This window comes from Thermobia domestica, chromosome 2, assembly GCF_964235325.1.
Source record: "Thermobia domestica chromosome 2, izTheDome1.hap1.1, whole genome shotgun sequence".
Taxonomy (NCBI): domain Eukaryota; kingdom Metazoa; phylum Arthropoda; class Insecta; order Zygentoma; family Lepismatidae; genus Thermobia; species Thermobia domestica.
Genome location: NC_137455.1, coordinates 166,530,488 through 166,545,881, shown reverse-complemented (window position 1 = coordinate 166,545,881; position 15,394 = coordinate 166,530,488). Strand labels below are relative to the sequence as shown.

Here is a 15,394-nt window from a genome sequence, read left to right as displayed (position 1 = left end):
CACACAATCGAACTATCGACCTTGAATTTCCATAATGTTTGCTGGCTTGAACGGGAAAAGTTTTCCCTTTAAACAGAAACATGGGTTTAAAGGGTGCCTACAGAGTCATTCATTGCATCCATTCCACTTGTCAAGTTCCAACAGATTGTGTAATACAGCAATTTATTACACTGCTGTATTCTCGTCTCTCTTCGTTTACGCTGACTTGTTATTCGAACTACGGTACAAACGAACGATAATGTATTTTTCTGAAGTCCAACGAATTTTGAAACGAACTCGAAATTTCCGTTGAGTACTAGTAATGTTTCCCGTTTCTGCGTATAACAGGACAACTTTACCATGTTGCACTGCAGACAAACGACCGTCCTCAGCCAAGGTTAATCACTGACTGACGAGTATGGCAGGAAATTGATACACTTATTTGACTACGCCTGACGACAGACCACCACTCGGTATTTTCAAAAACTACAAACCGCGCTTGCGCATTGTTAAGTGTCAACTCTTTGTGCGCTATTCTGTACTTTGACATGTACGAATTTATACTATATTTCTCTATACAATTTCTCCAATTACAAACTAAAAACTTCTCAAATAAATTTACAAAATCCATTACGTGGTGGCTTTCTGCGAGATTGACTAATCACACGTTACCAATATGCTCGCCGTTAATTGTATTGCTTAAAAATATGCGACAAATTATAAATGAAAACAGCCCATGAAACTGATTGATATGCTTGAGTTCCAATTTAAAGTTTACTGTTAGAAGTGTAATACGCATATATAGCTGATGCGCAATTTCATAACACTATTTTTATTTCAGCTTTAAATGTTTATAAGTTGAGAAGGAGATATACATGGAAATCCTCAACAGATGGCCAAAGATATCGAACAAACTATTATGATTCCAGACAGGTATCAAAATAGCTTGAGGAAGGCGAAGACTCTTTTCAGGGCCAATATTTTCTCTGATCATAACCTTGTGTTGGTTGAAAAATGTAGCCAAAAGAACAGTAAGCAACAAGTTTCTAATTTCTTCCTCTTAAAAATTGAAAAAGATTTTTTTTGTACAAAATTTCAAGAAGGAAAGCACTCAAACGAGGAACTGATAGATGCAGGTAGCAATAGACAGTGGGAGCATATTGAATTTTGGATACAGCAGACTACGCAAGAAGTAGTAGGTTACCGTGAACAAAAAAAGGTATATACAAGAACTACAGAACAGATCCCCCATAAAATGAGGAAAAGACGCACGTGGGAATAGATTATTAGAGAAGAGGGCAGAAAGATGTATAGGAAGTTAAATAACGAAGGGAAGGGAAACAGGGACGCACACAGAGCAAGGGCAGTTTTACAAAAGAAAATGTGAGGATAAAGAATTACATAGAGTTGGGAAATAGAGAAAATGGTTAAGAAGGTCAAATCTATGGATTGGAAAATGGGAATTGTTTTGAAGAAGTTCTAAAGAAGGTTGGATTAGAAAAATCAAAGGCTCAAAAGAAACTTATATGTGAACCAACAAGTATGTATTAGAATAGGGTAAGAAATGACATAAGAGAATGGAACCGGAAGGGAAATTCGACAGAGATGATGCCTCTCGACAACACTATTTAACATTTATTCAAAAGAGAGCCTACATAATAAAGACGGTATTTCGGTAAGGGTAGAATGATTCAATGTATACGGTTTGCAAATCATACGGCGCTTGTTGCGGAGCTGAAAAGAAAATCAATACGTTAGAAAACAAGGAAGGGCTGTGAAGAATATGGGATAAAAATAAATGTTACAAAGACAAAAGCCGTGGGGATTGCAACGAAGAGGTCGGTATCGAATATAGAAGTAGGAAGGGATAAAATAGAACAGGTGACTAATTTTCGATACTGAGTAGTATTATTAGTGCCAACATTAAGTGCGAACGTGAAATAAAAGCAAGGATAGGAATGGCAAAAGCAGTATTTAGGAGGAAAAAAGTATATTTTGTGGGTTCTTGATTGAAAAAAAGACTCATAAAATGCTTCGTGCGGAATATTGTACTATATGCGGCAGAAACATAGGCATTACACAAACGCGATGAGCAAAGACAAGCTTTCAAAATGTGGGTGTGAAGAAGAACAGAGAAAATTAGCTGGATCGAACGGAAAACACATTAGGTGTTAGAAATAGTGAGAGTGAAAAGGATAATTTCAGATGTAATTGAAGATGAAGAGAAATTGATTGAGACATTGGCTGAAAAGGAACTGTATCACGAGGGACGTGCTAGAGGGTATGGTAACAGGAAAGAGAGGGAGGGGGCTAAGAAGACTACAGCCCATGGGCGGTATCTAAACAGAAGAACTATAACTGAACACGAAAAGGTTGGCTGAAGATCGTGGTACATATAAGCTTCTAGTTGTGGCAAAAAACCTGCCGATAATGGTAGAATATTATGATGATGATTATTATTGCAGACTCAGGTGAGGCATGTGTTGCATTTTCTAATTAGGTTCAGTTGTTCATCATAGTGTCCCAATATTATATTCAAGCATACATTTGTTGTTGGATTCCACATCCCACAAAACAAAATTAAGAGTACTATAAACACCACACAATTTCCAACACTATCTCCGATGGTAAAAGTCATTCATCTGACATATACGCTAGGTCATTCTAACATCATCTCACAAACCTGATTCTCAATTGAGCGAGCAATGATTCACTTAGATTTACAATACTGAGATATGGTACTTGCAACAGTAATACAGTTTAACATAATAAAGTCTTTAAAAGTATTTATGTCATATGACAGAAGTAATTTCTAATACTTTACACATATTTAGATTACTTTCCTTGCGGGGAGAAGAGAAAGAGGAGTTCCTGATATTAAGACAAATAGCAATATTTACATATTGCAGTCTCGAACAGAAAAGCCCACAGTAAGTACTTGTTTTGGCCCTAACAGGTATTGTGGAATTGACACTATACATACAATATGACTGTAGAAGAAAATAATTTTGAAAACCTCTATTGACTACAATCATTTCAGAATTCACATTAATGTACAATGTATTTTTTTCATTCGACATTCGTTAACTTTGTAACGATATAAATTTTCAGTTTCCGCCGAGATTATCCAAAAAAACACAAATGTAGTGGGAACTTTGTTACTTTTAGGTACAATGTACTATCCGAAAATATTACAAACGATATTCCCAGTTTACGCACATTTTTTCACTTACCTAACTAGTATAATTCAGCCTATAAATTCACTATATATAAATGTATATATAAGTAGTATTTAGTTAGTACTAATTTAATAACAAAGAAATAAAAAAATTCAGCATGACAATTTTCGTTAAAATGGCTTGAAGTTATCATTTACTTTTAAGATTAGTCATGTAGCATTCAAAAGAAGGAAAGGACTGTACAAGAAAATACAGAAAACAAAGCAACACAAAAGAATATGATTAATTAAAACATTCTCTCACAATTATAACTGTGCATCAACAATGACTTGCAGAACATGTAAATATTATGGATAAAATCTTTGATTTCTTTAAATCTTCTTCCTTACTATCTTGTCTTGAAAGGTACAATTTATCTTTTACAGTTCTTTATAGTTCTTTAACTGTAATGAATCTAAGGATACAGAAGTTATTAAAAGCTTTTTATTAACATTATTAGAAATTTTACCCCCAGAAAAGTAACTACATTATTTATACGCGAACTCTAAATAAGCAACAAAAGGATTTAATTTTATCTTTAGATGATGTCAGTTGATTCCTGTATATTGGCTAAACTTTTAATATCCCAGTTTGATACGAGTAAGGAACGAGATCTCTATGTTTATCATTGTCCCTAAGTAGTTTACATTATACAAGTAAACATGACTTGTCGTGTATTTATTGAAGTCTCGTTACAATGATCAAATAATAAGTACTAATTTTTACACTGGTGTGATTAAATGATGGACTTCAGTTTGAGGAAGACAGTACTACTTTGCACAGGTAAGTTATCTATTTTTGCTTATTTATTTCTATGCAAACATTTTATTGATTTTTCTAAAAAATTACTAAATATTTCCCGTCATTTATACATAATCGATTGTTCTGAAGATAATGGCATCCTTGTTCACTACCGTGTTTGAATCTACTTTACTTTCGACATTCTTTGATAATAAGACTATACAGGCAACAAAAACTAATCTAAAAGGAAACTATACAAGAACACAGAAGGAATGTGTGTGTGTTAGTGAAGCAAATTAAAAGATTGAGTGAAGTATTTACATTTTTTTTTCTCTTTCAATGTTTGCTCACGTACCTTTGAGGTAAGTCACACTGAAACGGGGCTTTGGACGAGGAGCATTGGGAGGATCAAAGATGAGGACTGGTCCACCATGGAATACCATCCCTTGCAAACCCCTTGAACGGATTTGAACTACTTTTGGACGAAGTTCATTCAATTCTCCTATTTTCTTTTTTCGAACTATAAACAAATAGATAATGTGGCACTAATAAATTCTTACGAAATTTTACATATAAAGTATTTAACAATGTTGTATACATGGGGCACAAGAATTATCCATACAATAACTTTTTAAACGTATTTGATTTAACTTAGCAGAAATAATTTAACTAGATTCTACTTTGGAAACTTATTCAAAAATATGTGGAAATTATAAATTAGTTCTATCAAAAATTTCAATTTCACCTCCCACATAGTGTTTTGCCAGAAAGAAGTCAAACTAGCAATTAATATACCCTAAAATTGCAATTATTAAGAAAAACTTTCGAAAGGAAGAATGTCAATTATTCTTTCTTACTATTTAGATTGACTGCGTTATTTTTATTTAATTATCGTATTACGAACAAAAGAACTATACAGTGGCTTTTATAAACAACACCGAAGCTCTTGCTATAAGCAAAGCGAAAGTTTTAAAAAAGTGTAGTGAAATATAAACGAGCTGCATTAAATTTAAAAAAAAAACACGAAAAATCTGTACACTAGTGTCTGCTTCATCGCAAGTGGAGAGATACAAGAACAGACTGCTCTATTTAGAATATCTGACATGCATTTACGTGCATAATAACTTGCAAAAGAACGCAATGTTAACATTTATGGTTTGTTATCACTCTAAAACTGAAATTTATGCATTTTTACAAACACTTCGGAGGAAGCGTTGTAATCATGTGCACAACGACAAGCAAAAAGTACGGAGTTAAAAGAAAAAATTGTTACTTTTAATCTATCTAACAGAAAGTTAATTATTTCTTCTACTTGCATTAAATAACTAACATGAATACTACTACTACTACTACAATAATAATAATAATAATAATAATAATAATAATAAAAGATCGAAGAAATTACGTATACACTTCCTAAACTTTCATGACTGTCCTCACAGTATCGACGAAAGAAAGGAGAACGAAGTTACGGATGTACTGTCAAGAACAGTAATCGGCCATGTTTAGTAATTGCATAACGAAACAATGTAAGATCTGCTCAAAGTCTAATTAGGTGTATATAGACAGTAAAGGAGATATAGCCAGCAGCAAATCACTCTTGAAAAACTTGGAAACTTGCAGATATAATACCTGTAAGGTGAAGTACTAAAAATCAGCTGGATGAAGCAGTAGTACCGAAAGGAGAAACAGCGTGGATCAGGAATTTCAGAGGAAATAAAGTAAACTTGTGTTACTTTTGTGTTATTTCCACATGAATTCAATACAGTGAACACGAATCCGAAACTCCATCCCCGCTGATTTAATAGTAAGCGAGTGTGCCTTTGGTGCACGTGGTTCCGGGTTCAATTCCAAGTAGGAGAGCACAAAAAAATGTTATTTACAATTATTACTTTCATTAATCATCTGTTTCCTTTGGCCTAAAGGACATAAACGTCGGATGTTACAATTAAAAAGAAAAAGTGAATCTAGAATTACTTTTAGATAAATTTCTCGTGTATAATCAATATACATAACACGCCAAAACAAACAGTCAATTCCTTTCTATTCGTATGCAAGTGGTATTTAGTTCATTTTTATTGTGACTGATGCATTACACCACTTATGATTTGTGGTTCTGTATATTCTGGTCGTTAACGCTCTCGCCTCTGGTATAAACGGTTCCGGATTCGATTCCCGGTGAGGACATTCGGTCGAAAATATATAACAGCTTTTTCAGGCCAGCCATCTTGAGTGAGGTTTTTCGTGGGTTTCCTTTCACATCAGGCAAGTCCAGGCCGCTTCCTTCCTTCCCCATTCGTTTCTTCCTCTCCAATTCCCCGGGCAGTATAATCGCCGAGGGTCGTTATTCCAGATATGTGTGATGGACTAACATGGCCAGAGATGCCGAAAGCTAGAAATCTAAATCCTAATGCTAATCCTAACCACTTACGATTCGATGTATCGACAGCAGTCGATCGTTGAAATAATTTTCCTGTCAAAATCTCAGTAGAGAACTAAACACTTAGTACAAAGATATTATTTGACGTAGAGCGTGAACTAGAAGCTATAGCCTGTCTATGGACTCGTTTTGTTCTATTCGTGGATATCAGACGAAAGGTTTTAGTCCCTAATTTTCTTCCAGTACAGTTTATTCGATCCACACGTGTCACAAACTCAAGTTACGGCATTTTCAACGGACTACAGGTTCGTCACTTGCTGCAGTCAGAAAAACTGAGAAACTGACAAGCATTGAAACAGCGAAATGGTAAGCTTTCAGGGTGGGTAGATGACTTTGGGCAACATTGGGGTACATATTTACAAGGATGTTGTGATGTAATGCTATCATGCCATAGGTTGCAAAATGTCTGTAAAAAATTCATTTTCACCCGGATTTTTTCCATAACGTTCATTCTGCATTTGTTTGGCATGTAGATTTCTTTAATATGTTTTCCATGTTACTTACTGACTGTGTAAAGTTTACTTTATTTGCATTATGTTTCTCTAGAGAGAGGTATTTAATAATAGGAAATGTTTCATGAAAAAGATTTTCAGCCGTTATTTGTGAATAATTACCATGGCAAAATGTAAATGCAAGTATTTACAGTTAGATCAATAGCTTTATATAAGTGTTTTCATACTAGTGAAGAAATGTCCTCAACTGAACAATTGCTGCTGATTAGCGGGTTTTGTATTATACGGAAAACAGATAGTCATCGGATGTACACACAAAATTTTCTTTCCTGCTCCAAATTTATAATTACGTTCGTTGTGAAGGAACAACGGAAGGGGAACATATTCCTAACACATGAATTCTAGGTGAGAACTTTATAAAAGTTCCTATATTTCACTGAAACTATAGAAGCGAATTATAAGTCCGTTTAATAACGAACAACAAAGATACTAGTCTTCAGAATAAAACGTCTTGAGTAGAAAGTACAGGAAACAATTTGGAAGTATGTCGTCGTTCTCAAAAATTGAAGGCTTGAGAGTTAACACACGTTTTCTAACTTGTAAAAGTTAACATATATTTACTATGTAGAAGAAGGACGATGACCTAGATTCAATCCCCGATGCGGGCGAGATTTTTTGTTATTGTTCTACTTTCGTTCCGATGTGTCTCAGATCAGCCAGCCTCGGTAAAACGGATATGTAAATGGAGGGTACAAGCGGCCGGGGCGTGTGCTTACTATATCAATTCCTGGGCGCGCCCAACTTCTTTACCTCCATACCACTCGTGGGCCCCACTAGTCTGTTTCGAATAATGCGTCGGTTTTGTAATACGTAAGAAGATGGAAGTTACATAAAAATACCAGTAGTTATTTCTCCTGAGCATTCAGTCCGCTGTACACTACATAGGTTACAATGGAGCATCATTTAAATTTCTAATTATTTACATTAACAAATTTACTTATTTTATTAAGTTTGCTCACCAACTACTCCAAACCCCATACCATATTTGTGCAAATGATGGCGAGGTAGCGACGTCTATTAGTGTGACTTTATTATTAGGATTAATGTAACGGAAGGCTGAGAAGTTGGGCGTTTGATATGAGGATTGTTATATTTTCATCTTCAAACATATCGAAATCACGAAAGAAATTAAGAATATAAGTAAGATAAACATGAAGTTGCTCAATTTTAATGTGCATTGTAATAGTTTTTTTTTTTTTAATAAACAAAAATAATATTACTGACTAAAAAAGAGTTAAGGGAAATTCCAGAAGAAATTACTACTATTATTGCATCATTATTATAGCCAGTATTTGAAGCAGACAAAAGACAGGAGGGAAACAATTAAGAAAGAAGGTTACATGTCGTTTAGACTAGTCTCACGGTTGCTAGACAGACTGGACATATATATATATTTCTGTTTTCGAAGATCAAACACTGATGTTTTCCTCTCTCTCGACCTACTCGAACGCTAATCCGGACACTACTTCAAACATGGCCGATCGTTACTCTTGACCAAACATTCTTTACTCTTCCTCTTTCCTTCAATGGTTCGTCGATGAGATAATAAGATTTGAAAGCTTAATATATATATATACACCGTAAATTGGGGATGCTTGGAGTTTTTTTTCTTTCTTTATCATACTACCCCTTGTTATTTATTACAATTAATTTTTCTTCTTGTGATGTTTCTAGAGCTTAGTCCATGTTACTTTTTCCTGCAGTCATAACAAAATTTTATTGAGACTGAAGCCTCCTAGGAGCCAAAATGTGCTGTTTCCAGGTAGCCCCGCTTTTGGGGCTACTTGTAAAATATATATTTTTTCGTAGTAGTAAGAACTGTGTGAAAGATGGGACTATTTGGAAAGAACTGCTTGCAAGGTCACACTTTCCTGAGAAGATTGATATGCAACATGCCTATGTTTTTTTCATAGCAATGTGTTCCTAGGCTGTTTTAAATAAATAAATAAATATTTAAATAAATAAATAAAACTTTTTTTCACAACCTTTTAGTTAAACACAGTAAATTGTTGAACCAATCTAAACCAACTACAGTGGCAAACTTGTCTTCCTGATGGCCTACAGAACCAGTAAAAAAGAAATATTTTTGGAATAGGCTTTATAAGTAGTAGTTTTTCAAACAATGCAAGGGAAATTTTGGCAAATGCCAATACACGCATAAGGTCTTGACACTTCTTTTAAACACTAAAACATGCCCTACATAATTTTGTGAAATTTATGTACGTATCAGATCAGTAATTGTCTTATACTGGTTTACAAAATTACCTAATACCATTTTTATGAGTGTACATTTACGTTAATTCTTTGCAAAAATATCATATGGTATTGTTATAATAATAATAATGTAACACAGTACGATAAGAACAAAAATTCACATATTAAAATTCTTTGCTGCGAAATCATGGAAAAACAACTTGTTCTCTGTTGTTATAGGTAGGTTCAGGCAAAACTTCAATAATGTCATCGTTGTCTATCCCCTGATCAACATAATCATTTTTAGTAGAAAAACGGAAGGAAATAAAAAAAAGAAAGAAAAAAATGGCCACAGATTGTCCCAGAAAGGAAGTGGAAATGTAAAATTAATTAATCAGGAAGCTTCTGAAAGCAATGATATTTAGCACAACCAGGCAAAAATCACTTTTCATTACGGAAACACAGGGACAATTTACAGAAAATTCAAAACACACACAAATATAAATTGCTATGAGAATTTTTAGACCAGTCTATAAATAAGACACAGCTCTTATGATCATCCATATTGTTTTTTTTAGATGTCTTCTTTCCATTGGTCTGGAAGGAAACGACTTATCTGTCATAGTTCTCTCATTATTATACCATATAACACAAAAAATGTCAGTTTTCCAAGCAGCCCCAGTTTACGGTACTTTTTCTTTCTTAATTGAGGCGGCTTTTTTTTTTTTTTTTTTTTTTTATTACCTATAATCATGCCTTTATTTTGTAATACTACGGTGACATTATACAAGAAAGCCAAGTTTATTCCTTTACACTTGTTCCAAAATTGCACTATGTTTTACAAATTGTTATGTTTGTGGTTTATACAAAATGTAATTACTGTAATGTAAACTATACACAGATATTTTATGAAATTTGTCAGAATGTTCCATTTGAATGCCAAAAGGAATATACTATTAGCAAGCAAAATTTCCCTTTTTAAAATCTCTTCCCTTTGTTTTACTATAATAATATTAGTGTTTTACTATGTTTGTATTAGTACATAATTAGTAGATAAATTCTTCACTATTTGTACATTATCAGATTGCATCTTTCATACTTAGGCAGGACCGGATTTAGGCATGGGCCACATGGGCCCTGGGCGGCAAATTTTGAAGGGCGGTAATTTTTAAAAATATATTTAAAAAACAATAATACTATTGAAAATACATATTACATAAGCGAAAGCCATTTTTTTAAAATGGTCGTGACTACAGTAGTATTCTAGCACATTAGTCGTAGTAAATATTGTCATAAGGAATCTTCCACATATTGCGTAACGCTATTTTTGACCAATTTTTACCCTCTCCCTCCCCCTTGACACTTCGTAACGCAAGGCCGAAACCCTCTTCCCTTTTTATTAGAAAATGCTTGTATTCTGAATATATTTGTAGTGTTTCTCGCCAATAAACCAAAGTACGTATTAGAAAATGGTAGAAGCGTAATAATATTTTATCCCATAAGGTTGCTTAACATTGCAGTGGTCGCGCGTTCTACTATTGTAGAACAGGTGTTTTAGTTTTAGAATCCTGAGCAATTGGCAACACTCTCGACTTTGAGCGGTTATGTACCTTTCTCCGCCAACCTTCTGTACATCCCAGTCTATTTTCAGTGCTTGTTCTTGCATCTGCTCCGATTTGTTACATGATTTCATTAGTGTTCTACTATTGTAGATCGCGCTTACTATTGGCGTACTAGTTTGTTTCGTATTAGTGATTTATTTCGTTTTACATTTTCACGTTACTTTTGTGGAATACATGCTTGTATATATTTGAAATGTCAGAATATGAAAGAGAATAGGTGCGTCTTTGATTAGAACAGGCAGAAAGTAACTGAAAATGTATGACAGCTCGAGGAAGATTTTGTTGAAGAAACAGTTGAATGGATGATACCGAAGATGTACGAGACAATATACTGGAAGAAGAAGAAAACATTCTAGTACAAGCCAGTGTTGAAGTCATGAGTTCAGCCACACCACCTTCTCTCGACACACGTCCGTTTTATATCGATATATAGAGAGAAAAGTAGAATCTCCTCGCTGGTATGTAGATCCCATAATGCCAAGAAACTCACGAATTACCAATTTGAATACAATACCAGCTTTTCGTGGCTTAGACCACATTGCATCATTTTAAAGACTAATTGATGACGAATTGATTATGAATGTAGCTGGTGTTAATGATCTTAATATACCTATATTTAGAGCCAATAAGAACGATGAGAATGTCAAACGCAAGAATTTCCTACAAGATCTACCTTTTGACTTGATAAAACTAGGAATAAGCCAACGTTTAGGCATAAAATCCTTGCCAATAGATCTTGGACGTTGAGGAAGACGTCTGCTAGGCTTCAGCGAACGTGTTTCATTACTACAAGACTGACGAATGGGTAGGAAAATGTTTTATTTGTAGCCGTTCTCGCAACAAGTCAACAAGAAAATATGTGTGGAAAATGCCAGAGATGAGTGTGTCCAGAGCACCAGAAAAGCATGTGTGACAATTGCTTAGAGTAGACAATCATTCAAGAAGAGTACATCAAATCATTCTACCTGTATGATCTATCATAGAAGAAGGTTTATGCTGTTATTTCAACACTTATACCTAAACTCATATTTGATTGTCTGTTTAAGGTTGTTGTATGTTGAATAAGATGTACCTAATGTTTATTTTTGTCAATATTCTTGCATTAATCAAATATAATAATTTTAAAATATTTTAAAATGTGTACAATACTTAACTAACATACCCAAGACCGAATATTCCTAAAAATCATAACACTATAGAAAAATACTGATGTTCTACAATAGTAGAACGCGCGACCACTCACGTAACGGTGGAGGGCGCGACCAACGCAGTGTTAATTAACCAGTCCTAATTCTTCAAAACTGCATACTGTAGTTCTCCCAAGGAGATCACACCCATCTTTTTAGGTAACCGATGATGATAAGGTGGAAATACTGCCGGAAGATGCAGGTGAAACAGAGTCTAAAGAACTGACATCGACCTCTTTTTCAGGGATCCAGGATGCTTCGTGCATTTGAAGTTCACCAGTGTTGACGATGATAAGTTCTCTTCTTCGTCGATCACAGATTCGAAGTAGCTGCACCGTGAAGGAGCAGGGAGTTCTCTTTTGTGAACAAGTTTTCGAGCAGCTTCTATGGACTCTGGACTTCAGTTTATCCCTTTTCAAATTCTTCTTGTGCTAAATCAGTGCGAGAATGCAAAGAAACTCGATTTCTTGAGAAATATTAAAATCCAAATATCAAAAAATTTAGTACAAGATGAATATCCGACGAATTAGGTTTTTAGTTTATTTTGGTCTGCAAATCGTGGATCGTTCCGTCGTGGAAAATACAGTATTATTTCACTTAAAATAATTTCTTCTGTTTCATATACGAAATCCCTTAGAAGAAAAGAATGAGTAATTATTCAAATTAAAAGTTTTAAATAATATTTTCAGAAATATCGATACGAGTGGGAAGGCGAGGGCACTTTCAAACGGTGGTTACGATCACTAACAACTAACTCCAGAAAAGCATGTTCCGTAAATGCAATGCTGCGATAGCTACAAAACGGAGCTTTATTGTATTATAATACACGAAGTGTTTGTCACCAGTCATGGTGGTGTCTAGAGCATCTTCAAATCCCTTCTGTATGATTTAGTTTATATAGTTCGCAATTTTCCAAAAAATAGGAATATTTACTTATCTATATATATTGAAAATGAAAGTGACTATGTTTGGTGAAGTAACTGTAAGTGAAAATGAAACTTAATAACTCTTGAACCACCCGACCGATCTCGATCAAATTTTCAACATAGATAAAGTTTGAGCCTCGGATGTTTTTTATCATTTCACTTTGAAACTGCAACTTGAGGTAGGGGAGGTATATAAAAATGATTGAAAATGACCGATTATAGTGTCGAATCCATAGTTTTTGGGGTCACTGAAATGAACAGTGACACTTTCGATGCCGTTTAAATTAAAATTTAGCCCCGCAACTTGCGGAGGGGGAGATATATAAAAATTCTCGAAAATGACTGACATTAGTGTCGAATCTATAGCTTTCAAGGTCACAGAGATGAACAGTGACACTTCCGATGATGTTTAAATCCAAATCCCCCATTAGTACTCTTACGGGGGGATGGTGACATGCAACAATAATTGAAAATATCCGATATAAGTGTCGAATCTATAAACTTCGAAGTCAAAGAGATTAACAGTGACACTTTCAATGATGTTTAAATCCAAATTCCCCATTAGTACTTCTAAGGAGGGATGGTGACACGTGAAAATAATTGAAAATAACCGATATTAGTGTCTAATTCATAGTTTTTGGGGTCCTTAAGTTGATTGGTGACATTTTAGGTGCCCTTTATGTCCAAATGAAAAGTATTCTCCCCGTGCGAAGAACGGGTATTCTGCTATTTATTTATAAAAGAAATGAACTGAATAGAATTATTTGTTCAAAAGATTGCATATAAATCTAAAATAAAAATAAAAATTACAGCAAAAAACATACGTTACGTAACGAAGACCTAAGCCCCCTCCACACCCTTGTCAAACATCGTAACGCAAGGCAGAAACCCCTCCACCTTTTGCCGCGTTACGTAATATGTGGACGACCCCTAAGTCAATTGGTTATTATGGTGGTTTGATCAGTTGTCTGTGGATCTGCTGAAAAAGGCGGCAGTAGGCAACTCGACATTCGTATTTTCACAAATTGGCGTGTATTTATTTATTTATTCAACAAATACCAGATACAGCCCGGAGGCAGTTTACACTGGATATATAGCAACAAGGGAAAGAAATAGAGAAATTTACGTTTAAGTTCTATATGATGGCTATCAGTAAAACCTAAAGACGGTCCAGACTATTCTTGAAACTGATGGTGAATACATAGGAAACAGGACTAAAAGATTAAGAAAAAGGAAGAAGTTCTTTGATGAATCAGAATCATCTGAATCAGAAGAGGAAAAGGAAATTGAAAACCCAAATCATCGTCTTTAAAAAACTTTTGTTGTTGTAATTGACAAACTTCTTTCCGAATTGAACAAGAGAATCGCGGTCTACAATGAATTTCTCAGCAGTTTTCCTTCTTAACAAATCTATGCAACTTGAGTGCTAAAGAAATCATCACAGCAATCACTTCTCTCCAGGAAGTGTATACAACTGACACCGAGGAATCTTCCTTTCTTGTTGAGTGCCTTTATTTAAAGGGACTTTTAGCTCAAGAGAAGTTCGAAAGTGCTAAATGTCACAATCGCAACTTAACCGATTTCTCATATCGAAAAGTCTTCAGAGCTTATATCCTAACATAAGTATTTGCCTTAAAAAGTTTTTATGTACACCAGCAACTAACTGTGCGGCAGAAAGATCATTTTCCACACTGCCAAGAATCAAAAACTATTTGAGATCTACTCTTTTTCAGAAGAGACTGGTTTATCTAGCTGTTTTAGCCATCGAAAATGACTTGATTGTTAAACTTGATTTTCATTACGTTATTAATGATTTTGCCAATGTCAAAGCAAGACGTAAACAGTTTTGATACACAAAAGTTTCAAAAATGTCATTTTGTAAGTTTTTAGATACAATAATATAACTCTTTATATCATTTGAGATTCTTTCATATTTTGCCGTCTTTTACACCATGTAATGTTGAATAGGTTAGGCATAAGCCACGTAAGTTTCAATGAATCTACTCCAAATGCTGGCCTGGGGGCCGCGGTGGCTCAGTAGTAGAGCGTTCACCTCCGGTGCTTGGGATCTTGGGTTCAAACTCTGCTCCCGCCAAGTGAACTTTGTGGTGGACAAACACCGTGTGCGTGGGTTTTCTCGGGGTTCTCCCGTTTCCTCCCACTTTCTTCATTCCACCATTTCATTCATCTCTCATCATCACCGTCTCCTTTTGCCTAACCAGGATAACCGTGGGACGTAAAACTCAAAAATTTCATTTCATTTCATTTCCAAATGCTGGTCAGATATAGGAATTAAAATATATTACATAAAATGAGTAATAAGAAATAAGAACAGTAATAACTAGTAATTGTAATAATTATAATTTAGTAGTAAACGTAAAAGTAATATTTTAAGAAGTGGATCCAGGAGAATGGAAGTTTTGGAGAGCAATGCAATTGGTGTGGTTAGGGACGGCAATTTCACTAGGGCCCATGGGCGCAAAATATGAAAATCTGGCCCTGTACTTAGGCAGCAAAATACATTTTAAAAATAACAAATACGTCTTTTTTTCGAAAAAGGATTATTTCAAACACGT

The 15,394-nt window shown here is 34.7% G+C and overlaps 1 protein-coding gene across 4 annotated transcripts in view; it reads right to left on the bottom strand.

Annotated features, from left to right (window-relative positions):
• Positions 1–15,394, bottom strand: part of LOC145677096 (uncharacterized) — a 108,119-nt gene that overhangs the window by 38,876 nt on the left and 53,849 nt on the right. For 3 of the 4 annotated variants that reach the window (XM_081747764.1, XM_081747765.1, XM_081747769.1), the window contains exon 5: positions 4,294–4,458. The exons of the other annotated variant lie outside the window; for it this stretch is intronic. In XM_081747764.1, the coding sequence (XP_081603890.1) occupies positions 4,294–4,458 (165 nt within the window). The remainder of the gene's footprint in view (positions 1–4,293; positions 4,459–15,394) is intronic. 4 annotated transcript variants of the gene reach the window in all.